Raw genomic sequence first — 26,792 nt, forward strand, 5'->3', positions numbered from 1 at the left:
CTCTGTCCTACCTTATCACAAAAACAGGGCCTGGAGAATTCTTAAGTAAGAGAAATTCATCATTTTCTATACAAAAATACGAAATTTGTAATTTACAGTTGAAGTTAGATCACATGGCAACCGTGGCCATAAACCTCCCTCATCCATTTTCTTTGGGGCTTTCCAGACTTCCTGACCATCTATTTTTTATTTTCCCAACATACAAGTTCCTTTGAGCAATAAAATCAAGGTAGCTGTCCAGATAACAAAAATACACCGAATCTCCTTGAATTTGTCCAGTTGATGCGCCGGCAACCTAAAACCACAGAAGGAAACTTCTCCCCTCCCGAGGCTGCGTCCTTATTTGGGGAAAGGCTTTTTTCAGCTTGGACTAATGAAAACGGTGGCCTCGTTCATTAACTGCAATGGCAGCCCAGGAAGGATCCTTCCCGTTACAGGGCCAATGTCTTTACTTTCATATCTTTCTCCTCCCCCGCCACAACCCCACTTTATCACAACAGCCACTCCCTTTCCCGAAACGCCACTGCCATTTTAAAGAACTTTCTGCCCGTGTTTCCCCCGCAACGCGCACGATTTAACTGATTTCCGTGCGCCTTTTCTGCAGCCCGAGGAAAACTTTTCCAAAGTTCGTGCAGCAACTTTGCCACTTGTTCGGCTTTCGCCTGGGCGGAATATTTTTTTTTCGGGGAGGGGCAGTCAAGGTTGGAAAAAGAAGGACGCCAATAGCGAGATCCAGGAAAACGGAACCCCCCCGGCTTATTAAGACCCCCAAACTTGCTTACTACCTCGATTCCGGCTCCCGAAAAAAATCGCTGGAGTTGAGATGTAGGGATAGTAGCTATGGCGAAGCGATAGTTTAAAACGCACCAAAACTTCCAAGTCCTTTTCCCGAATTCATTCATTAGAAGCAGCCGGGATTACTAAAGCGCGCAGGGAACGCTCTGATACCGACGGATACTGTGCGATCAAGCGATCGGAGAAGTCCCGTCCGAGCAAGGTAGCAAGGTTTCTCAAACAAGCAAACAAAAAAGCTCACGAAATTCTGATCACGAAGTTCGTGTGTTTTGAATTTCCGGCTTGAGATCTTACAGGATTTACGTAGTTATTGCTCCTCCCCTCGCAGCGACTTGGCGGGGAAATAAGCTCCCCGTTTGTGGTGGTGGCGCCTTACAGCGCCGGGTACAGCTGCCCCTCCCCCGCCCCCCAGTTTACCCCAGACCTGGTCCGCGGGTTTAAAGTAGTTTTAGCGAGGCCAGACGTCCTTCCCCTCCCTTCCCTTTTCCACGGTTTTAAAGGGGGTGCAACTATAAAGAAGGAAACCACCTTCCACAGCATTTTTCTCGTCTTCCGGATAGTTGCGCCACACACATTTCATGTGGAAAGGAGTCCACTTGCAGTCTTTAAGGGGTGAGGGGAGTGAAAAAGAGGTATTGGAGGCGACTGAAGTGAGAGGGGGGAGCCCTCGTGTGGCCAAAATCTGCGCGCTCCTGATGGGCGCGGAAAGTGGCGTGGATCCCCTCCTTTCTTGCCTGAAAAGTGGGGGGACGGGCAGAAATCGATGTCTGTCGTTGCAGGGCCCTATTTCCACTCTTGATTTCTGAGTGCTTTTTTGAAAAAAAAAAAAAACTCCCCGGAGGGCTTTCCACTCCCCCCATCCAACTGATTAAAACCCTCTCCCCCTTTAAGATCCATGTGACCTTTCCAGATCAAAATATTTTAATACTATTTACCCCGAGATTAGGTACTGATAGTTTTTATGGTACTGAATTAGGAAGAAATATGACCAAGGTAGTAGAATAAGTGCTACCCCATTAGGTAATAAAATTAAACTTCCCCTTTGCTTTTCAAACTCTACTCTTTAAAAAAAAAACTTTACCTTGACTCCAGGCTGTAAAGTAAAGGAATGAAGTGAGCAAAGAAACAAAAGCTTCCTGCAGCTTTTTGCCCTGAACTAAAAAAATAAGTTATCTATAAAAGTTGTGTAACAAAATGAAGGAACTGGGTCTTTGCAACCTTTAGCTCTCCTGACTACCTGTAGAGTCCAGCTAGGATTTAAAGGTAGACTGTAGACTGCACTCTACAGGCAGTCAGCCAGGCAGCTAAAGCTTGCCAAGAGTGGCCTCCATTTTGTCACACAACTTTTAGACGTAAAAGTTTGTTTTTTTAGAGATTAATCATCTCCACCCCCTCTGTAATTCAGGAGAAAAGGCTGCAGGAAAGATTTTATTTCTTTGCTCCCTTCATTTCTCTTCTCTTCAGCTTGGTGTCAGGAAGGTTTTTACCTTCATCTAAATAATTTATGAGGACACATACTTCCCACCATGTGTATGCATCCATTGAGGGCTACATGCTGACTGTGGTCAGCCACACACAACCAACGAATCCATCTGGTGGTGATGCTATCATCTTTCTGATTTACATACTACTTTATGGTCTACTTTTTCAGATGTCTTACTTAAGTCCAAGTAAATTATGTCTACCACATTTCACTGGTCCAATGATTTAGTCAAAAAGATTGCATTTTGGCTTCTGGTTATAACTTTGCTTGCTTCTAGGTGTATACAGATTAATTGTAGATATCTTTTACAGAATTCTCCCAGATATTGATGTCAGGCTGATGGTCTATAGTTTCCTGAGTCCATTTCCCCCCCTTTTTTCCTTTTTCATGATGGGAACCATGTCACTCTTTTCCAGTCCCCTGGTAGTTTCCTGGTGCTCCAGGATCTTTGGAAGATATAATACAGTGGTTCCGAGATCACATCTGCCAGCTCCTTCAAAATCTTGGGATGTAATCCATCTGGGCCTGGAGATTTTCACTCATCTAGGGTAGGTAGTTGTTCTCTTTATCATTTTCTTGCCCATTTTGATCTGTATTCCTAATCTGTCTTTTAACAGTACTGTTTTTGATTGGCTGGACTTTTTTTTTTCAATTCAAAACTCAAGCTTGTTTTTGATCACTGATCAGAATAGACTGTACTAACTTTACAAATCCTAGCTTTGTTCACAAGAAACCATCATTTATGGTTACAAAAGAGTTATTTTCCGGTTCCTCAATCTCATGGTCAGATCATTGGACTGGAGTCTGAATTGCTTATAGCCTCAGGTCCATTTGAGGGGGATCAGGGCTCAAGGCCCCCAGATTTGTAACTATCTGTTTCACCTTTTCTCCCAATAAAGAGGTATGAATGACTGTTTAGAAGTATTCCCTTTGCTGGTTTGGGCCATTTCTATGCCATGTTTGTGCTTATTTCTACTATTGCTATTGATGTCCTAGGGAGGTTGTTAAGCGCTTAAGTTCTCAAAAAATTCCTTCCCATTAAAGGGAAAGTGGGTGTGTGGGGGAGGGGGTTCATCAAGATCTGAGCCTGTTGAGCAGACAATTTCGTAAGGCTATTGCCTTATTTGTCTGCACAGCTCCCCTACCTTAGTACATTCTCCACAGGCTGTGTGATTAGTTTTATCAGATGTCTGTAGAAAGCCCTTCAAAATTTCAATTTTGGTACAATTCCCTTTACAACATTATCCTTCTGTTGAGCCAAAGTCTCATTTAGTTCCACCATTTGGCTCTCTTGCAGGTGATAATCAGCTAGCCAAACATGGTAGTCATTTTTCAGTTTTTCAAAGTCTCTTTTTAAAGAGCAGTTCTCTTGACTGTAATTGCCTGAAGAGCTTAGCCATTTGGGTCAGCCCAACTCCCAATAGTACTGCTAACACTCCAAGTAAATCTTTCTGTTTCTTTCCACTTAATTTGTACGGTTTCCCAAATTCTATCTTAATATTTCTCCCTGAATATACTGATTTCATTTTCTCCTACAAGTCATCAGTAGGCAATCCCAACTTCTCAAGCAGTTTCTCCATCACTTCACAAAATACCAAATCGATTTCCCCTCCTCAGAATTCTCCAGTAGAGCTGTAGCCCGGGCAGTGATAAAGTATCTTTTTGTCAGTCATCCCAGATTTACACAAAGGCATAACTGATAACTCAAATAGTAAATTTAAACTGTTTAATCTGTGTGTTTCATTCTGACACCAATAAAAGTATTGCACACATTCCCAGGTTTGTTTTACGGACACTCACAGCCCTGGTCAACAGTTGGAAAATGATTAGGGTCATACTCAAACCACTTTCAATTGAACATTGAGGCACAACAGGTTCTTTGGAATACATGGAAAACCAGTGAATTTAAAGTACAGCAGAACTTTCCTGGTTACAATGCACATCTGCTATTCTTCCCCCCTGTGCATATGCATGCACCCATTAATCCACACTTACCCATATCCTTCACCAGCTAGAGCAATTTAAATCTGTTTCTAAAAGACTACAAAGAGTGGGCAGGCTTCAGTGGGCAGATTTCTTTGCTTTCTGAATCACAAGACTGGCAACTACTATTGCCTTGTTAACAGTCTGGTAGCTGTTGATGGGACTTGGTGGTGGGGAAGGGTTCCTTGTGCTCAGACCCAACTTCTATCTGGTTTGGGTGACATTTTTTTCCTCTGTTCCCCCAACAACTTGGTTCTTTCTTAACTACAGGTGGTCCCCAACTAACAACAATTCATTTAGTGACCCTTTGAAGTTACAGCGGCATTGAAAAAAGTGACTTATGACCATTTTTCACGCTTGCGACTATTGTAGCATCCCATGGTCAGATGATCAAAATTTGTTAGACACTTGGCAACTGACTGTTGCAGTGTGCCAGGATCACTTGATCATCTTTTGCAACCTTCTGGCCAACAAAGTCAATGGGGAAGACAGATTAAGTTAACAACCGCATTGCTAACTTAACAGTTCCAGTGATTCATTTAACAACTGTGTCAAGAAATGTCATAAAATGGGACAAAATTCACTTAACTTGCTTAGCAAACAAATTTGGGCTCAAATGCAGTTGTATGTTGAGGACTGAAGGAGGCAGACAAGATTCCTGGCTTTCCTGGTCTACCCTGCTTATGTGCTTCTTTAGCTATAGCTGCTTCAGCCGAGAATCCCACAGTAACAATTTTCCAGCAACAACTAAATCACTCCCTCTCACTGGATCCTCTGCATCCAACAAATTCTTCCCTAGTACTTTAAAACAGATTGTGAGGTAACTACAGTGATATTGAAGGTAGACAAATCTATCTGAAACAACACTGGAAATTTAGTCTTAACAAAAAAGCATAGTACAAGGCTTAAAAGTAATCTACTAAAATAATAAAATCAGCAATCAAGCAATTAACAAAATAACTAGATTTAAATTTAAAAAGGGAAAATTTCCCCCAGGATACATATAAATGTATAAGATTGTGGTACAGTTCCAGCTTAAAAAGGGGATGGAAAAAACAAACTAGCGAGCTTGAAATCCCTCCAGTGGAGGAAATAATGGAGGCCCCTTAAGAACTTTGAAGGCTTTATCTGAAGAGCTGTAAAGAGAATGCAGTTAGTCTGGTAGGCAAAAACAAATCCCTTTCCCCCCAATTTTGATCAGTTCACAGTGTCATTCTAGTTCTGGGCACCTGACAAAGACTGAAATGTTTCTGACCAGCTTCCACAGAAAGGAAAAGTATAAACCAACACCAAAATATCCAAAGTATTGAAACAAATTTTAAAATGCAAATGCACAATACACATCTCAAGATATTCAGATGAAATACATACTGTTGTATTTTAGACAAAATTACTAGTATTACTAATAATGTCTTAAAAATTCTTTTATTAAGACTATGTTCTCTTCTCAGATAACTTCCTGCACGTTCTTTTTTCTCCTTGTCAAATCCCCAAGCATTTGCTTAAATTCAATGAGCCCCTTGTTAGAGTAGTATCATCCCTATGTCAACCAAGTTCTGCTAGTTGTCTTGACTGGGCTAGAAACAAGTTTCTGTTCCCCTATATTTCTGTGTTCATGGGATTTCTTGGTGCAGTGGATCTCAATATTCTATCCTTGTTGCTGAACTAACCACCAAAATAATCACATTGTCCCACTAGCTACATTTAACCATAGCCTGCCTTGTTCTCAGACACTCTTGGCTTTTATAGGGTGTGCTTTTATAGAGATGATGGGACTAAGAATTGCACACTGGAGGGCTGAGTTTAGGAAAGACCTTCAAAACCTATGAACAAGATAATAAAGCCAAGTATATACACTGGCAAAGCTCAGACGCTCCCCAATTTCTACCCTCCTTTTCAATGCCATTTCTGCAAGAAGATTCTTCCAACCAAGCACTGATACTACTTTACTCATAGTATTACCTATTACTTTTGATTATACTTGTATGCTGAGACAATTATGTTGTCTCACAATAATCCACCTTGGCTTTTATTTTAATTTATATTCATAAGAAAGGCAGAAAGTAATATAATTCTCTGAGCGAAGTTCTGAGAAAGATCATGACAAGTTATATAAATAAGGCACATATGGTATGCAATAAGATCTTAATACATTGTAAGAACTTTCCCCCTCTATTTCTTGTTTACAAAAATTACTTGTTTAAAAGTACAAATGTTTCTGAATGCTATCACATATGTTGTACTTCACTCCAAGAGAAACTGATAAATCTCAGAAAGTCTTCCCAAAGGACTTTACTTGTCAGTCAGGAAAAGTTTTTTCCTCAGGGTGTGCTTCAATAAGAGTAAGTACTGTTCTGTAGAATTAATCCTATTCCATTCATAAATTCTGTTGTTCAACTCCACAAAAATATCCAACAGAGACAGCTTTCTGCAAGGAAAAAGGAGGGAGAGAGAAAAATAAATACCTTCAGCATGAGATTACATACATTTTATAAGTAAAAGCTGCAGGTGAACAGCTCCAGATTTTGCAAACATGTCCAGTTCTACCCTTCAGCTGTAGGTTATTCAACTACTCTTAAGGCAGTGGCTCCCAACCTTTTGGGCACCAGGGACTGGTTCCATGGAGAGAACCGGAGCGATTTTCTTTCTGGGTACCAGCGTGGGCATGGTTTCATATGCTGTGAATGCATGCATTCTGTGGATGAGGCTTCACTTGTTTGCGCAGCCCATTTTCTGGCATGCTGTGGCCTGGTGCAGATTCACGGACCATGGTTCGAGGACCTCTGCCCTAAGGCACACTCGGACTATGTGCAGTATTTGGGATGTTTGAGCATGCACAGATGCAAACATAGCACCTCCTTGCATGTAAATATGTTTAGGAGAACTTGAGGCTTTGTGTTTTGCATGGCTTCTCCCAAGTAAGAGCCACTCCTTGTATTACCTGGAGGATGTAACAGGGTAACATTTATTCATTGATGAATTCTTCAAGATGTTTTCCCTGCTCATGGGACAAGAAAGATGTGTTTGTATTAGTGTTTCCATCACTTGTCTGGAATAGAGGCCTTATGTGTTTATTAACCATCAGAAGCCCCTCAGTTCCCTTTTATAAAGAAATGTATATGGAGGACATTGCTCAGTTAGAGGGAAACCACTACATTTCTATAGCATATTTTTGACCTGTGTCAAAATTGTCTCACTTCTGTCACTCACTCTTTCTGCAGGAACCAATACCAATGCTTACCTTATTGCTGCAAACCAAGCACTGTCGGAATGCTGTTTTCATATTCCTATCTATTTTCCATTCTCCCAAAGAACAGCATGGCTCCTGCATGGCTATAGTATCTGACATAAACACCTACCTCTTCTGAGGATCCATCAGAAGGCCAGCCAAAGTGGAGAGATAATAGGACGATGAGCATGGGGATCTCTCTAATACAGAGGCATCCAATGTGCAGTGGCTCCAGAAAACGTCTGCTACTTGTGGGATTGTGCATAGATCTCCATCTGCCTCTGTCAGACTGGCATTTCCTTGCCAATTTGGGGACTCAACATAGTTTTGGATAAAAAAGAGCTTTGGTTTTCCTAAGAGATCAGGACACCTTTCGCCAGTAAAGAAATCCTTCAGCCTTTCCAATTGAAATCCTGGAACAATATGGTCTGTGCAGAATATATGTTGATGGTCTCCTCGACTGACAAGTATACAAACAAAACAATCTGCATCTTTGTGAGCTCTTAGCCTTGCTGTTTCATATAAATCATGCATCACTGCATCCATATTCAGAAACAATCGACAGTGAACTTCAAAGTGTAGTGATTTAAAGGTTTTCATCAACAAACCTAGAGAAAAAGAAGCAGGAGCAAGAATACCACGCCAGTTAGTAGGTTAGTGAATGTAAAATTTACCTGTATGGCCCTCAAATATGAAATAATTGGGGACAGCAAACGGTATCTTGGAATATTAAGGATACTATGGAAATACATAGGTAAGAATTTTTAGAGCTACAAGGAAAAAGATAGATAAGGAGACTCATGAAATCTACACATCAATAGTGCAGAAGCTCAGGAAAAGCCCGTGTTACTCAGTGTAAGATTCTGTAAATACCCATAATTGAGGGCTGCAGCAATCTAACATTTGGCAATAAAATTCAAGAAAACTGGTCTTATAATCAATGTCCCTAATTTGTACTTTATCATTAACTAGCTGGATACCTGTGCTTCGCAAAGAAACTGTGATCGGGCTATGCAAGAGAAATTCAGTTCACAATCCGTTGGCTCAGTGGTGGTCAGTGATTGAAACACATACTGTAAGGGATTCCTTTCCCTTTCCTTCTTTCCTCCTTTCCTTTTTTTTCTTTCCTCCTTTCTCCTATCTATCTATCTATCTATCTATCTATCTATCTATCTATCTATCTATCTATCTATCTATCTTCCGTTACTAAGGTAACGGACTGTGAGGCAACTGACAGTTGGAACAGACTTCTTTTCAGGTGGGGAGGGGGAGTAGAACTCCTTAGCATCAGAGCGTGTTAATTACTGTATTAAGAAATATTAATGATCCGATGGTCATTTCAAAACATGGTTTCTTAGCAAGCACCTAGTAGCCAAGAGGACCATACATGCCAAATTTCAAGTTTGTAAGGCTTTACAGTTCTGGAGATTTCGTGATGCTGCGTGAGTGGTATTTCGCTTTTAAAGATAGATTTGGCTTTCTCAACATTTCCCAAAGGTTAAATATCCAGAAGAAAGGGCAAGACTACATAATTCCTCCATATCAATTTGATACCAATGAGACTGGTAGCTGTCTATCAGCAGCAGGGGATCAAGACTTAGAAGGAAAGCCAAATGTTCCCATATTTCCCAGAAAAGTATATTTTGCACACCCTACTATTTATTTTTAGACATTATGCTGTTGTGACAAATTACGCATACCGAAGTGACCAAACGAATGTAGTGTAGCAATTCTGGCAGGAAGGAGCAACTTGATTTCCATTGCACTTACCTGCATCATTGCCAATGCAGTCAATAATCAGGCAGACTCCTAAAGGTTTGCTTTGCATTCTGTACTTGTTACAACCCTGCAAAAATAACATCATGAATGAAGCCTCTTACTCTAAATCATCAGCACAGCACTTCCTGACTATTTTGTATCATCTAATTAGTTTTGCCTTTGTGTGGCAGAAAACAGCAAGGAATAATGGCTTCTCAGAGCCCTTTCTAAAACATGGGCCTTGGGAGAAGCATTACATTCTGGAGAGCTATGCAGTACTTCAAATTCAAAGGCAAAAAAGACAAGGGGCACGTGTAGTGTGTGTTTGCCAAACTTGAAACCAAATAAAGATGTTTCCAGAATTATACCAGCTGTAGTGAGCACACTGAGAAAAGATGCAATAGCCATCAAGAAGTTGCAGGTAGCTATTTACACATTGTTCACATTCAGCAAAAAACAATTTTCTGCCTTTGCATTTGAAGCACAACACAATTCTAACATTTTGCCTTGAACCAAGGTGTTCTGTGCTGACTGCTTCCTTTGTGTAACTCTACCTGGGCTCAATTCTATACTGATCAATACAGTACCAAGACATGTTACATGTACAAAGACACATACTTTTATGTGTGTCTAAATACATATCTAGGAATACACACACGAGATTATCAATCTTTGACTCTATAAGCAGTATTCTGCCCATGGGGATCCTGACACATAAAAACAGGAAGAAATTTCACTAATTCTCCCAATTATTTTTTTTTAAATTTGTGCTGGAAATTTGGAAGAGTCTCCAGAACAACAAGAAAATTGTCAAGGAAGGAACTTTCCTGTTGATGGGACAGCTCAGAATTGCAGAATTTTTCTCCAATAATCTGTCCCAGGACAGTTTTCTCTAACCTTTGCCCCCTCAATATGAGGAAGGGTTGACTTTTTCTTCCCCAGATGTCAATTCAATTCAGAGTGATCTGAGTCAGAAATTTTCTCACTATGAATAATTTGGGAAGTCCACGGGCAACACCCAAGTACAGTATGAAGTGTATGCAAACTTGGAATGAAAAGTTATAGATTGGACTCCAGCCACCAAATACTCACAGACTAGTATAAAAATAAATTGTCATGCAAACAAGAAGCCAATTGCAGAAGCCAGTATAAAGGGATTTAAGGAGGCTGGATTTCTTATAATTAGCTTTCATGTTTTTCGGTGTTTACTGCTACTGACTGTATTCTATTTTGCATTCCAGTTTGTTTTCACTTTCCCTCTCCATAGTGGGGAACATGTTGCAATGCATTCCATTGTTTAAAAAGGCAAGGGAAATACAACTTTTAACAGACCAACAACTTTTAACAGACCAAATAAGGCAGAAACTGAAAATGCATCCAGTTATTTCCTAATGCTATATCACTCTTTTAATTCCTAAAATGCTTCCATACTAAACAAAAAGATGTGTACTGCTTATCATAATTTTGCACAATACCTGTACTTCTGTTTCTGGAATGGATATGTGAATCTGTTCTGCTGTAGATATAATAAAAATGCCCGTTAGTTGCATTCTGCCTACATTCTTCAGAATATGAAACCTAGTGAAAACTCATGCAAGTTTATATAAAGTTAACAATCCTCTCCAAACCGTTAGTCTGCATAATGCCTTTCATACCGGTATCTATTGGCCATGCTAAATAGGAACAGGAATCAAAGTTCACACATTTAAAGGACAGTAGGTTGCAAAGCTTTAGGATCACAACATTTTAACTAGCCAAACTATCTTGCCAACTCTATCATTGTCAGATGAAAATAAAACACCCAGGAAGGCACCAGTGACTGAAAGGGAGTTCATGATCTATGTCTCTTAAATGAGATTTTTAAACTATATTGAGCATATACTAGAAAAGGGTACTCTGATGGGGTAACTGGGGATTGTAACGGGATAGTAACAATTTATCCAAAAAAGATAGGCAGTGAGTAGAGTTGGGTTTAGAAAAAAAAAAACAGTTCAAATACTTAATTAAGGTTTTGTTTTTTTACAAATATTCAAAAAACACAAAATGCAAGATGTATTATTCCCAAGTAGCCAGGGATGGAATGGCTATAAAGATATAACAGGGCTTACCCTGGACAGCACAGGCTCCATTCATTCTTTCCTTGTTCACAGGCTGTAAAAATTAAATATCAAATCACTTTTTGTTTCTGGTGGAACACTTTTATATTTGCCTGGTTGTGATAGCAGAAAAAGCATATTCTAGACAGGTAATTAGGAAAAAAGATCTAAAATACAAACTGCTTAATAATAATTTTGGCTTTTAAATATGATTACACAAATCCATTCAGAGTAAATCAATCAATGGCTAATATCTCTCAAACTCGATAGTGTCACATAACATCACGTATCGCAACCTTTTTTGCCTTCGTAGAGCTGAGGTGAGCGTGGCCTGAATGTGATGTATCCAGCCTGCGGGCCGCCAGTTTGACACCCTGCTCTAAGAACTAATGGAACAGTCTTTTTCACAGCTACCATATAGTATTTCTTAGCATCAGTTTTGTACAGCCACCATAAGCTGATTGAAATATTTGACCAATCAGGTAAGAAATATAAGGCTAGACTGACTAGACCGTCCTCTAATCTGGCAGATCATTTTTTATTCCTTATCCTACGGCATGTTTTGCCCAGGAAGATACAGTTCATACATATCTGCTTGCTCTTTTGTAACGGAGATATTATCTGGCCTGCACTTGAAGCACACGCTATGCAGCACATAGCAGGGTTTCTGACTGAGGAAAAATAACTCAGAAACAAGAATCTGTTTCTGCAAACATTTTGCATCCTCCCATTAGGCTAGGACAGACCGAGTCCGACTGCTCTGAATTTGTGATCCTCATTCTTATGGTTCTATTCACTGATAATTCCAACCCTCTCTTTTTATCCCAGTTAAGCTTTCCTCCATGAAGAAGGTGCTTCTATAGCATAGTTTCTACCCATCCTCTTTTAGGGAAAAACAAAAAACACACAAAATTGTCATTAGCTGAAAAGGAAAATCAAGCAGCACAGAACTAGTTACTGACTCAGTGAATGGCTGGTGGAGAGGAGGTAAACCCACATACTCTCCATGGGGATAAGGTGCTGGGTTCATACAGCATTTCAGATACATTTGTTATGATCCTTTATGGGGGTGTAGAAATAGGTTATATACATTTAAAAAAAATAGTACACTGGAGTATATTGATCAAAAGTTTTGGGGATTTGGTATGAGTCAAACTCACCAATTTAATCTCATCACTGCAGTTTTTAGACGATTGGTTGATTTATCAATTGCACCGATTTATATAGCTGCCCATCTTGCAATGGCTTTTTTTTTTTACTATGGTAACTAAAAGTGCATCACAAATACAATCTGAAAAAGAAGAAAATGCTACTCTGGGGCATTCTGACATCTGTCCTGGTCACTCTTCTTAAAGAGTTTTTGTTTTCAGCATGGCAAGAAGTGGGCTTTGGAGAGGCAGCTAAGAATGGAAGGGTGTCTGTGCATCCCAAAGGATGGCCTGAATCCTCCATCTTTCAAGTCCAGTGGGTATATATGGAATTCTGAGAGCTCCAGATACAAAATTCTGGAATTTTGGGAGATCACTTAATCTCCCAAAATGGTTACTATTGGGAAAGGGAAAGTATCCTTATTAAAATAGCTGTCCTAGCAGGTAAAGGCCTTTTCAAATTAGCCATTTAACAAAACAACTTGAAATGCTCCTTAACTCGCCACTGAGCAGGTTTTCCACCTCCTCGTTTCTCCTGGTCAAATGGGCAAATTTCAAAACAAAACATTGTATCAAAAAACTTTCTGGGAAACAAAGATAATGATGGAACTAATTTTAATTTGGCTTAAATCCTGTCCCCCTTTTTAAAATTGTTTGTTTAAAACATCTCTAATACACTATACAAAAAGATACAAAGGGGGAAGAGAGTTCCCTACTAATTTCATCAACACAAGTCCTTTGATGCTGAAAACAAGAAAGCACAGCTTTTAGGCCAACTCATTAAGGTCACAGCTGATATTAGAAAATGATCAATCCCATGCAATAAACTCCTTCTTTTCAGTGGTTAAGGTTGCAATTTGTCTATAATCTTATAATGCACTTACCTCTGGAGGGTCAGCTAGGGATAACTTAGGTAAGGACATCTGAAGCGTGTTTGTATTCATAGTTGGAAAGCACACTGGAACTGAAAATGGAAGAGATCTCAGAAATTACATCAACAGTGGTTATTTTGTAAAACAACTGTTCTGCTCAAGTCTCTTCTACCTCTACATGCTGCATGTAGTTTTATTTAAAATCCCATCACTACACTACCCTAAGAAGGAAATCCTACCATTTGCATCAAAGAATGTTTATATTTCTAGTATTTATCAGAAAAAGTTCTTGATATTTGAATTATGGGAGTTGTTAAATCTATGTGGTGCTAAGAGTCAACATTTTGATGGCATTAATCAATGCATTTAATAGCCTGTAAGTAGATGAAAAATAGAAGTAATACAGGTAGACATTGATTTACAACCACAACTGGATCAGAATCTTGGTTGTTGAGCATCAAGTGAGTCACTCACATGACTGCTTCATTCAGTAACAGAAATCCTGGCTCTCCTAGTTGCAGTATTTTAAGCAACCATGTGAATTGTTAGATAGACAGAGCAAAAGTAATGCCTAGAGAAGAATGCCTGAAGAAGAATGCTATTTCCCCTCCATGTGTGGAAAGATCCTGCCTTTATTTTTACAAATAACTCAAGAAAGTAAACATATTTAACATATCTTCCTCTTCCTATTTTTCCCACAACAACCCTATGAAGTGAGTTGAGCTGAGAGGGAGTGACTAGCCCTAGGTCACCCAGTTGGCTTTCATGCCTAAGGCAGGACTTGAACTCAGAGCCCTTGCTTTCTAACCTAGCGCCTTATCCACAAACCAAACTGGCTCTCAGTCTAGACCAAAATGGCTATTTCTTAATAATTTCATTAAGAAAAGCACAAAGCCCATGGTGCTAGTTTCTTTTTTTCCTTCTTTTAATTTATTTGGCAATCATAAACTTACTCTTTACAAAATTTTCAGCCTCTTAAAAAATAGGAAAGGAGTAAGAATAGATACACAACATTGTTCAAGTATTGTGATCAAAGCTATCCACTATTTCACTGCTCTGCATGGTAAGCTAATAGCCCTGTATAGACACTGATTGCTGCTCATGTATGTGAGGAGAAGCAGAGAGATCTTCTAACATATCCTCATTACCTGCTAAACTATAAAGGCCGATGCTTGGAAGGATGGGTAGTACATGTTCCATATGTTTGTAGACGCTCAAGATTTAGAATGAGGGAAAAACCAAGGCACAGAATATTAGAACAGAAAGCTCTAAGCTCTACTTGATGTCTGGAGGATTGTTCATATAGGTAACCAAAATCCCAAGGAACAAGTTCATTCCTGCATTCTCCCTTCCCAAATTCTCATTACGTGAGAAATAAATTTTTTATATATTATTGTACTGCTAATATTACCATTTTCAGCTAAGACTTAAATGGGTTGATGAGAAGATGAAATTATAGTTTTGTATTGTTTCCACATTTCTGGACTCAACAACTTGTTTAGATACTTACTATTAGCAGCATTCCTATGTATGTTTACATATCAATAAGCCTCACTGAGTTTGGTACAATTTTCATCCAAGTAGTCCCAGAGATTCCTCCAACTACGGTAGGTAGGTAATGCAGAACTGTCTGTCAGTGAAGACAGCAAACTATGAGAATTAGCCTCTAAAGCTGAATGGCAAGACAGAGCAAATCTTACCTTCTAGTTTGTACTTTTGAATCTTTTTTGCCAAGTCTCTCCTGTGAATGGTCAGGAAGCAATTTTCTATTAAATCCAGATGCATGGGAGATATCAGGTCCAGCTTTTCCAGGTCAGTAATAATTGCCAGAAAACTCTAGAAAAATCAGACAATAATTGTAAAGGAGAAACCAACACCCTCATGATAAATGATAGTTATATATTAAACATTCATGGAATATAGAAAGATTGATAGTACAGTATCTGTCTCCCCTACTTAGGTCAATATATTACTTTACAAACTTTACCCTATACTAATCCTGCAAGGGAGTTTTTGGAATTTCCAGTTTTACTAATGAGGAAGGGATTACACAACACAGTAGCTTGAACTTGAAACTAGCAGCAGAGTAAATTCATTTCAATGAGCAAGCTGGAACCAGGATGTTTCACTCCAACACATCCCAGTACCTCTCTATATATTTTAGAGCACGATACCAGATTGGCTCATAGTTAGGATGACAGAAATTCCAAATCACCTGGAGGGCCCAGAATGGAATTATACTTTTATTACAAATCATTCTAAGAAACATACAATTGGTGAAAGGGACTGCTGAGCAGTTGTCAGTATCAAGTAAAATGAAATAAAAACAGTTCTGGATTAAATTAATCTACCAGCTAAAATTCTGCTTCATGTAGTGAAGTGACAATAAAGACAAAAAAAACCCAAGTGACAATAAAGACAACTGGAAGTCATTAGTAGCACTGGTAATTCCCAAATGAACTTGCTTGCAGTTTCAGTATTTTATTATCACTGACCACCTAGATAGAAATCAATATTCTCAGTATCTTAATGCAGGAACAACTGTACTGTTAAGTGGACTTTATGGAAGAGAAAGAGAAAATGCTATTATACTGTACCTATTATGCTGAGGAGCTATTTATTCATTCTTTCATTTATAATTTGAAGTGGCCTAATTATAACAGAAACCAGCTTTCTATCCCATTAAGTTTACTGCTTTCTATCCCACTTTTGATTTAGCACAATCTTTCCAAAGTTTGATTTATAAAGCATACATCATAGCTGCATCGTGCATGGTGCCCTGTTACACCTGCATATGGGAAGGAGGCAGAGCCAACAGATAAAAACCAGGACATCCTTGTTCCTTTCTCTGTGTTCATTCACTGTAAACACACAGAGAACTGTGATGAATTACTATCATGCTCATGTTAAGTTTACCTTCTCCTTGTGCGATGTACCAAGATGATTTTTCAGAAGGAAAGAGAGAGACCTCAAGTCTTCTTTTTCCAGATCTTCATTGATTTCAGTCATCAACACCCTGCACACAAACCCAATTTGTAATCAATTTAAAAGTAAATTAATTTTAGAAAGGCTTTGCTCTCCTACCTAGGGGCTGTGTGTGTTACATATTATTATACAATATTCCTTTCTTAAACTATATTTTAACCACATATGTATTTTTCAACCAACAAGTATTAATAGTTAAGAGCAAGACGGGTGGGATTCTACTGGTTCTGTCCGGCCCTGTAGAACCGGTAGCGCTGAAGAGCAGCTGACATAGAACTGGTTCTATGTCTGCTGCTGTTTTGGCCCACCTGCCCGCCCGGGCTCTTACCTGACCTTTATTTCATGGTTTTTCAACCTTAGCTGCTTTGCGCAGCACAGCTCTGGTTGAGAAGGCAGGAAAATTAGGGCTTTTTCAAATGCTGCGCACAGCGCTGCTCAGCTGTCCAGACAGCAAGCTGACGATGTTTCACACATGCGTGCAAATCACTGAACCGGTAGTTACACCGGTCAGATCCCACCCCTGGAGCAAGACCAAATGAATAAGAAGAACCCCACCCAAACAAAAAAATACCAAGAGTAAAAATAGAGAACATGGCTTAATAAAATCAGGAAAAGGTATTCAGGAACAAATTGATATTTGAAAGCTATTATGGTTATTTTGGACTATAATTCTTATCAGTCCTACACAGAATAGTGAGGTATGCAGTTCACTTTGTGTTCTGCCGTCCACGGAGAATAATATTGGTGTGGGCAATATTGAATTAATTGGGCTAGTAATCTAACAGTGCACAGCAGCTTCCCATAACAATAATATATCAATTTTTCTTTTACACAACCTTTGTACACCATAAATATATTCATTGCTAAAACTCAATTCATGTATGAATATGAATGAAGACAGGGATATTTTGGATATCCTGCTAAATTCCAACTCTACAGATTTTGATGACTCTTCTGACATACCGATGGCTTATTACCTGAATTTCAGGTTTTTACACTAGGACAGATTCCCCATTCTACAGCCTTCCAGATTGAGACCAAAGCTCTCATAAAATGCTAGTTCTGACTTATTTGGGATGCTCCAATGCCTGCAATGGGCTGTAATTTGCCCTGCATCTCATGTAGGATTGTTGAAAATTCTTAAGATGAAAACAGTCCTTGCATTAGTTGTGGTAAAAAATAAAATAAAAAATAAAGGATATCAGAGCAATTTTATATTTCATTATAAAATCAGGGGTGGGATGCTACTAGTTCTGCCCAGCTCTAGAGAACCGGTAGTTCTGTGTCTGCTGCTTTGTGTGGCCCACCTACCCGTGCTCTTACCTGACCTTTATTTCCTGCTTTTTCAACCTCAGCTACTTTGCATGGCACAGCTGAGGTTGAAAAAGCAGGAAAAAAATGGTTTTTCAAACGCTGCGCACCCGCGCGCAGCACTTATCAGCTGTCCGGGCAGCACAGCTTTAGGTGTATTACGTGCGTGCGCAGCGTGTAAAACATAATCACCAAAGCAGTAGTAGCACCGGTTGCATCCCACCCCTGTATAAAATGTTTACCATACAAGTTAACTTTGGTTTGGGTTTCAGTTGTTTACTCGATCCCTTGAACAAATAATTAGTGTAAATAACTGTGATTTCTCATACCTATGGTGGCCTGAATGATCAAGCTGCATGAATGGTATATTTATTTTTTTATTTTAAAAGATTTATATTAAATTTCTATAACCACCCATCAAAGTTGATAATTTATGGATCACTAACATTATTTATAACCTAATACTGGATCACTATTCTCCCAAAATCATTTTTCAGTTTATGGAAATAGAATTAAGATCTCACAGAATTTTACAATTCTGGTGTTATCATACAACAGAACATTTTCAAGAGAAGCAATTCTTAGAAACAGAAACCAGTGGAAATAAACTGTCCAATATAGAGGTGTAGGTTTTTCAAAAGCCCAGAATGCTCTTCAGCTTAGCTCACCTGTATTTTGACAACATCTGAGAATGCTTGGCTAAATTGGCTTCCACAGCTGCTCTTCCAGTCCCCAGGAACTTCCTTAACAAGTCAAATCTTTTCAGCCTGTATAATAGTTCAGATAAGCTGATGGTGGACAGCATCTCCTTTTCATTCAAAGTTGTCAAGAGTTGTAGGACATCAGACATAGGTACGTCAGGCATGAGATCGCTGCACAAGAAGAGCATGGTTTCCTTTTCATCTGTATCCAGTTCCTGTTCAAGCTGGTAAAGGAGGGATGCTGGCATACTGCAAAATGTCATCACAGGCCACTATCCCTTTACAGTTCTCTGTGTATGTTTTAAACAAGAAAAGCCACGTCATGAGGCTTGCTACTTAATGCAGAGTCTGCCTTGCTTGTTGATCTTCAGTATCCAGGCTTCAATTTATGCTTTATACATATATATATCAAAAGACCATTGACAAGAAGAGAAGACCTAGAGAAACCCAAATCATTTTAATCACACACAATGATTAAGTTCACTGATGGCATTCCTTCTGCCATCTCATCTGCTGCTACATTTGTTCATTTGCTCAGGTTGGGAACAGAATGAACCTTTTCAAATTAAATAATGCTGAGGATGAATCAAAACGGAATATCCAGTTTTCAAAAAACTTCTCACTATCACACCACTTAGAATGCCCAGAGGAACTGAAACTGAAATTAAGCAAAAGGTACAGAATGAAAATGGGAAATCACAATATGCCATTGATGTCCATAAAATGTCTCTTTCAGTAAAATTATGCTTTATGAAAAAGAGATTTAACTCTTCAGGAAAACACGTGTTTTGCATACAAACAGGATATCTGAACAATCTTTGGGCATTTCCACAGAGAACTGGAAAAACTGTCACTTGAAGTCCTGGGGAACTAACATTGTGAACATTACTGAATAGGATGGGCTGACTTAGTTCTTATACAGCAGCTTCCTCTGTTCCTAACTTCAAATTCTAACAGTAGGTTTTGTATCATGCTCCATTTAGAATATTTACAGAGCATTTAAAATATTCACAGTGTTTATATTACTATATTTAATGGAAAACGACTATGAGTTTTAAGTCTAAGAGGTCTGCAGGGGGCGTGCATAAGCGCACCAACGTGCCTACCATCCCTGTCCTGTTGTTTCTTTTAATTATCTTATAATTGCTTGACAAAATAAATAAATAAATAAATAAATAAAACTTCACAGGTCAGAAAAAATGATTTATATGCAAAAATTCTGTGCAATACTCAGTTTTTCCAGTGATCAAAAAAGAATTGTTAACCAATCCAGATACCCTGATGCCTCATTTAAAAAAAAAAGTATGCGTTGTGTGTGTGTGTGTGTGTGTGTGTGTGTGTGTGTGTGTGTGTGGAGATCCCTAAAAAACGCATATACATATTCATGTCTGTCTCATGGAAAAGTTTAAAGTATTGTAAGTGCCCCTGCTTATAACTGATTCCCTTTCTGCTGTTATGTAGAGGGAGGTTTATTATATAAAAATTAACTTTTTTTCCTTGTATCAGCATAGATTTTGAGTAACTGGCCCCAAGTCACCCAGCTAGCTTTCATACCTAAGGCAAGACTAAAAATCTCATGATTAAGATGTCTAATTGTCATAATCAATAATAAACTGACATATGTACATACATTCATAGCACTATTAGAGCTTGGAAGAGAGGAAGCATATTTTTATAGGAAAAGATTCAGGATCAACATTTGAAAAACATTAACAAAGATACCAAAGCTGCAATTCCATGCTTCTAAACATGAAAACAAATCTATAGTAATAACTTTAGAGTAAAAGTGCATAGAATTTACACCGCCAGGATTTAAACATCGAAACATCTGCAATCTGATACTGAAAATACTACAAATATTCACCAATTACCAAAAGCCTATTATTCCTATAAATTTAAGACTGATTTATACCCAGAGACTAAGTTTTTTTTTTCATAACTCACAATCACTGTGTATAGTTCAGATTTAGTTTTCAAGTGTAGTTTAGTTTTCAAGAGTGAAATGAGTCCCTGTGAAATCAAGAACATACATAAAAGGGAGGGAACAGAAAACTAGGTCAGCTCCCCCCCACAGCTACACAGAAAATTCCTGTTTGTATTGAGGAGGGACTGAAGGAATGAAGGACAAATCACATCCTTAACATTCCAGGAATTGCAAGCCTACCAGATAAGGGCAGTTACAGCCTTTCAGTTTTGCAAGCCAAGGATTAGCTACAAAATCTGCATTCTTCTAAATAACAAGATATTTCTAATAATGAATGAAATACGCTAGAAAGATTCAGAAAATATGCATGCTGTGTGGAAACATTTCCAGGCCCATTTAGACTGCAACTAGATACACAAATAAATCTTCAATGAGTTTTAAGCACACATGACAAAAGCTGCCTTCTATCTGCCAGATTTGCACACTACCCAGTCATAATATGATTTTGACTGTGTTCTGTAAATTCAGCCAGTTGTGCTTTACACAGTAAATCACAATTTAGAAATAATCACTGGACCTATTCACATGACATACTGCATTAAAAAAAATCTTATAGCTTGTGCATACTACCATATCCTACATCCAACCATGTTCTGTATTTTAACTTTTGATGCTCACTTTATTTTTTACAAACCATTATGGGTGAGTTAACACAATCCACTTGTAAATCAAAACCAAGCAAATTACATTACAGCCACAGATAAGTAAGCAAATTCTTTGGATTAGGCCTGTTCCATATTCTTAAATTGGATGAAACCAGGAATCATGTGTAAAGCAGCCAACCAGAAAGAAGATAAAGAGTGCATGGGGCTGAGGCTTGAAAATTGTGGTCTCCATATTGTGCAATCAGTTCTGTGTATATTTTTAACCTTTCATAGAGACTTAAATAAATAAAAAATAAGCTTACTATTTCAGCATTTGCAAATTGAATTAGCAGTAAGATATACAGTAAAGTATAATTGGTGACTAATTTCAAACCATGTACATGTCATATCTCCCCCCCCATTAGTCAATGTTATGCTGTTACTAAGCAAATTTTATACTGTATGCCTTTCAGTATTTTCAGTTTCCTTTCTAAAAAATGACTGAACTTTTACAAACTGGCGGATTTCCCTAAGATTCTATTGAAAGTATGATTCTGTCTACCCTCCCCTGGAAAAAGGCCTCAGTTCTGTGTACTGCAACAGAAAGAGGGAATAAAACTACTTTTTAGTTCAGGATCCAGAAAACACTTGGGGCCTATGCTTTTACAATAGTCAAGATTATTATTTTCCCTTGATTCATCTTAATACAGTACATTTATATTCATCTTAAAATATATACTTTTACAATCTAGCTGTGGTTGTTTCTCTATTGAAGTAAGGTGGTTCTGGAAAGAAAAGATTGACTTTCCATTTTCAGATTTTCCATTTTCACACAAAATGTTATGTATTTCCTGCATTGTAAATTAGGTTATATCAAAGTGGGTGGTCAGAACACAAAGGGTGGGAAGAGCTGCCAGGAGGCTGCTTTCTATGAGCAGGCTTACCAGTTTAATGCAAACTAAGAAGCCTTTTTTGTTTTTGTATGCTACTTTTCTTTTCAAAGGGAGCAATCAAGGTTGGAGAGCACAAAAATTTAACTCTGATCTTCACTCTGCAGATAGAATTACAAATAGGAAGTAAAGGATTGAGATTATTGGGAAGAGATCATCAAAAGCAGAAAAAGTAATCATGCAAAAAAAAAAAAGATTTTGCAAGCTATAGTATTTCAAGAGAAATTGACTTAAGGCAAAGAAATACCTTTTACTTCCCATCTGACTACTGAAAGAAACAGTAGTTCATCCTTCCACTAAAATGTGTTTTAAACTTTTCCTTCAAATTTTCGTCAATTTTTTAATTTCCAATAAGGTTTTATTTTCTAACGCTATGTGGTTCTATCACTTTTTTGTTTGACGTAAAGATTAAAGGTGTACATTTATTTCTTGCACAACTAAGGCCTGATAATGAGAGGGTGAGGTGCTCAATCAATAAGCCCCATCTGACTTTTTGTATGTTATGGACTCTAGTATGCCATGCCCCCTTCTCCTCCACTATCTCTCAGTTTACCCAAATTCATGTTCATTGCTTCAATGCTTCAATCTAATCAGAAGGGGTGTGTATTGTAATACAATTTCACGTTATCATTTAAAAGGATTATAGATTTTCAGAATTTGAGAAATCCTCCTTGAATTTATCACTGAACATTACACATTTTAAGAGGTTTTCTTGAGGAAATTCACAAATATTAGTAAATAGAAAGGACTACTTCCTTCTTAAGAGTCACAAAGACATGATGGAACATAACAATGGCTAAAATAGAAGGCTTCAGATATCAGTCTGATGGTTAGTTAAGGAAAGTCCAGACTAGAGCTCCAAATAATTAGGATTTCCCCTCAAATACTGCCAAAAACACCTTGTTGTTAAAGTGAAAGCTATTCTTTTAATCATAGTAATTTAATGAAGGATACCATCAAAAGCAGAGGAAACAATCCTACTCCAATCTATATTTAGAATAATTAGTGTCTCGTGCAGTTCTATTTAAAATCTTTTGTGACAAAAAAAGAAAACTAAAATTAAAGGAATCCATCTGTCCTTATTTTGTCCTCTTTTGAAAAAACTCAGGAGGATCTGACTTCATATTCTGATCAGAGAGCACCAGAAATCCCAGAGCTTTCAAATAAATAAAAATCCCACAAACATCTCCTGTATTATGGCCAAGAAAACTTCCTGGAGGTTGTCGGTAAAGTCACCAGCAAAGCTCTGCCAAAACAAGTTTTGTTTTCCTTTTATAATCTTACATTGGCGCTTACAATCAATGAATATAGTTTATTAAATGTATTAAGTAATTTCTGAATGAACTGTTACGCAGATCCATAATAAAAAAAATGAAAAAACGCTCCCCTCGGCCGTCGGGAAGGAGAACCGGCAGCGAAACGGACCTTCAGCTTAAACCGAAACGAAGACGTTGGGCCCTGCATTCTTCTCTCTTCCAACTAAATCAGACTATACGCCTAGCATTTCCGTAACACAAACGCCCTGCGCGTTCGTATAAGGACGAGAATCGCGGAGCTTCTCCTTGGCGACAAAGCTTCCCTCTCCGCCACTACGGACTTACACTGCCATAAGCTTTTGTTTAAAACGCATGGATAATAAGGCCGTCTCTTTTCCGCCGCTTCTCAAAGGCAGCGAACGTAATGAACTTTACTCAGGAGTAAACTCCCCGCGTTCATCCCTTTGCGCTCAGCCAAAGCGCAAAGGGCTAGTCTAAACGCAACCTTCTAAGCAGTGCTCGCTTGGGACAACACCCTTATTGCATGCGGCGGCGCTTACTCCGGGGAAACTGGCATCCTAAGGTCAAGCGCCTCTTTCCTTTTCAGGCAGAGACGTGTGCGCAACGAATCTCCTGAAGCGGAGACGGAGTTAGCCCGGATTTTTGTTGCCCAGGCGCCTCGAGAAGATAGATCGCTTCTCTTCTCCATGAGCTCCAGCAAACGCCTAGGACCTAGGTCCACGGACGCCTCATTCCCCACTTCGCAGCCAGCTCTACTCACAGCCAGGGCGCCCTCTCCGCTCTGCTCTGCAACTCCTCAATACGGCAGGCTCGCCATTTCGGGAAGCAACAGACTTACTACACGCAGTTGGTTGAAGGTGACGTTAAGCTTGGGAGCCGCCCAGCTCGAAATAACGCGGCCTGCGTTCGACTGACGAATGAAAGGACCAACAAAATATTACTATTTTGGGGGGAACGGGAGAAGATACGTTGTAATTATATTTGTAATTACAATTCGCGTTGAAGTTTGTTGCTAGGAGTTTGTTTTGGTTCTACAACCGGAATATATGAATATGCTGTTTTATACTTATGATGGCATTCAGTTTGGCAGGGGATCGATAAGACTTAAGTGGACTTTATCATCGCAGCTCCCCTCCAGTGTGATGTCCTAAATAAAAGCTTTTTCTTCACAAGAAGATACCTCTTGTCCTGCTTTTCCTATCGTGCATCCACAGAAGTTAACGATCTACAGTATTATCAATGTATTTTATCACAAACTTCTTAAAAAGATATTTAAAAGAAACAAAAATAAAAGTCGCAAATCAAAGATTCTCTAGTCATATTGGTAGAGATAGGAGACATTTAATTCTGTGATATATTTTATTCATTTTAGTTTGTTATAAAATATTTGCATTACATTACACTACACAGTACTTTCTAGATTAAGTAATCTTATTTCAAGTCTTTGGAATGTTCTATGTGTCATAATGAGTACTCATTTTCTCAATTATGAAACAAAATTCTGTCCATTCCATAAAATAACAGTTCCCCACCTTTTTAAACATTTTAATTTTTAGACTTTTATTAGGCAGAATGGTGATCAGATTTTAACTTTATCAAACTATTTTTCAAGAAAGATTATATACTTCAATTGTTAATTTTTGTGGTAATTATTTCTGATGGCATAGCTTTTAATACATGGTAAACTGAAACAACTGCCTGAAAATTTTTTTGATTATAATATACAACATGTTTCAGGAAAAAAGTACAGGTCCTCCACTAAACAATAATGCATTTAGTGACCATTCAAAGTTACAACTGCACTGAAAAAAAGTGACATGTCCATTTTTCACACAATTGTCTAGCATCTCCTTGGTCACATGATCAAAAATCAGATGCTTGGCAACTGGTTCATATTTATGACAGTTGCAGTGTCCAAGAATCAAGTGATCACCCTGTGACGTGCAAAGTCAATGGGGAAGCCAGATTCATGTAACAACCCTTTTACTAACTTAACAACTACAGTGATTCACTTCACAATTGTGGCAAGAAAGGTTGTAAAATGGGGCAAAAATCAAATTTCACTTTAACATCATACATTTTGGGTTCAGTTGTGGTCGTAAGTTAAAGACTACCTGAAGGAATACTGATTAAAAAAAGGAAATCCAAAACTAGCCTTCACCTGTTTTATTTTGCTCCACTTTAGCAGTTTTAAATTTGAAAGCCTTGTTATTACTTCTTGTTGCTCAAAATACAGATTTGGGTTTATGTTCACTCAGTTCTCTCACCATTATGCTACTAATGCTGACTATAAAATGTTTACACAAATTGGAAATCCTCACAGAAGCAGGTTATAAGAATTGGTAAGGGAATCCTACTTTGGAAGTACTATGGTAAATTTTAATACTTTATATCTTTGTAAAGAGAAAATGATTCTTTAGTATGGCTAATATACTGTATTTTTCCTCAAGGCTTTAACAAAAGCCAAGATAATTAATATACACTATACTTTATTAATAATCAACATGCAACTATCTGAAATAGCCAGCATCTAGACAAAGCATTGAATACAGAATTACAGAATATATCTTTTTTTCTATCATAGAAAACATTATTTTGTCGTTTGCACTAAACAATTTCAGTTACCAGTGTGCAGTTAGTTCTTGCTTATTATTTTATGTTTTTGTTTAGGCTAAGGAGAAGACTGCTCCAACAATGGCAAACATTTATTCTTGAGAAAGGCAAGTATTAGATGGCTAATGCCATTGTTTTCTCAGAAGATGGCAGATGACCAATGTGTTTTGGGAAAGCAGACTTGATCTCAGATGATAGTACATACTTCTAATTAATACAATCCTGCAATACTGTCAGCCAGTCTGGTAATGATGATGCCAAATCCTAAAACTTGGAAGGAATTTGAAAAGAACAGCAAAGATGATCCCCATTTTTTCTTTAGAAAGAGACATTAGAGCAAGGAATCTGAAAGGAATCAAATACATCAGTTTTGATGCTACTAACAGTTCTAATATTCTGTCAAATATCTAGTTTTTCTTAAATTTTTGGATCCTTGGACTTATTTTATAGTTTATAAACTATATAAACTGATTCACTAGAGTTTTAACTTTGTATCAGCTTACCTTGTAGCCATGATTATCTACTTCCTTGCTTCTCTATTCAATGTGACTTTTAATTGGAGATTGACTTTCACAACAAATTACTTAAGTCTTTGCAGAACAGCAGGTATGAAGACTTACCTTGACGCCATGTTAGTTTCTTTTCAAAACACTTGTTTCTTTATTATCCAATTGTATGTTTCATAATACTTTTACTATTTTATCCAGAACAATTATTAAAGCTGACTGACCTATATCCTGGGTCCTTTCTAAAAGCTTTTTTAAAAGGTGAAAGTGTTTTTGGTTATTTTCAAATTCTAAGGGGTAGGTGTTAATCTTAAGAAAATCAGCATTTTCATTAGGTTTGGTAAATTTTATCAATTTATCTATAGTTTCAGCATTTGGCAACAGTAACTCTAGCAACCAATGAGAAAAAATAATCCAAAATAACAAAAGATAGAATTGCATATATTAGCATCTATAGAAATTGTTTTGATAAGATCATGTTAATCAATAGATTTATAAAATGGCTTTAAGAAACCTA

General features: G+C 38.0%; 1 protein-coding gene across 1 annotated transcript in view; it reads right to left on the minus strand.

Moving 5' to 3' along the window:
• LOC113433952 (uncharacterized) overlaps window positions 1-23,997 on the minus strand; it is a 36,592-nt gene extending 12,595 nt beyond the window's left edge. The window contains exons 1-11 of the mRNA XM_026696797.2: window positions 23,917-23,997; window positions 18,329-18,798; window positions 16,281-16,380; window positions 15,065-15,200; window positions 13,377-13,456; window positions 11,357-11,399; window positions 10,724-10,764; window positions 9,261-9,336; window positions 7,621-8,098; window positions 6,558-6,689; window positions 922-1,009 (exon numbers count right to left, since the gene is read on the minus strand). Coding sequence (XP_026552582.2) covers window positions 922-1,009; window positions 6,558-6,689; window positions 7,621-8,098; window positions 9,261-9,336; window positions 10,724-10,764; window positions 11,357-11,399; window positions 13,377-13,456; window positions 15,065-15,200; window positions 16,281-16,380; window positions 18,329-18,624 — 1,470 coding nt within the window. The 5' untranslated portion in view covers window positions 18,625-18,798; window positions 23,917-23,997. The remainder of the gene's footprint in view (window positions 1-921; window positions 1,010-6,557; window positions 6,690-7,620; window positions 8,099-9,260; window positions 9,337-10,723; window positions 10,765-11,356; window positions 11,400-13,376; window positions 13,457-15,064; window positions 15,201-16,280; window positions 16,381-18,328; window positions 18,799-23,916) is intronic.
• Between the last annotated feature and the right edge of the window lie 2,795 nt (window positions 23,998-26,792).

This window comes from Pseudonaja textilis, chromosome 1 (assembly GCF_049901715.1).
Source record: "Pseudonaja textilis isolate UNSWEBS1 chromosome 1, rPseTex1.2, whole genome shotgun sequence".
In the NCBI taxonomy this organism is placed as follows: domain Eukaryota; kingdom Metazoa; phylum Chordata; class Lepidosauria; order Squamata; family Elapidae; genus Pseudonaja; species Pseudonaja textilis.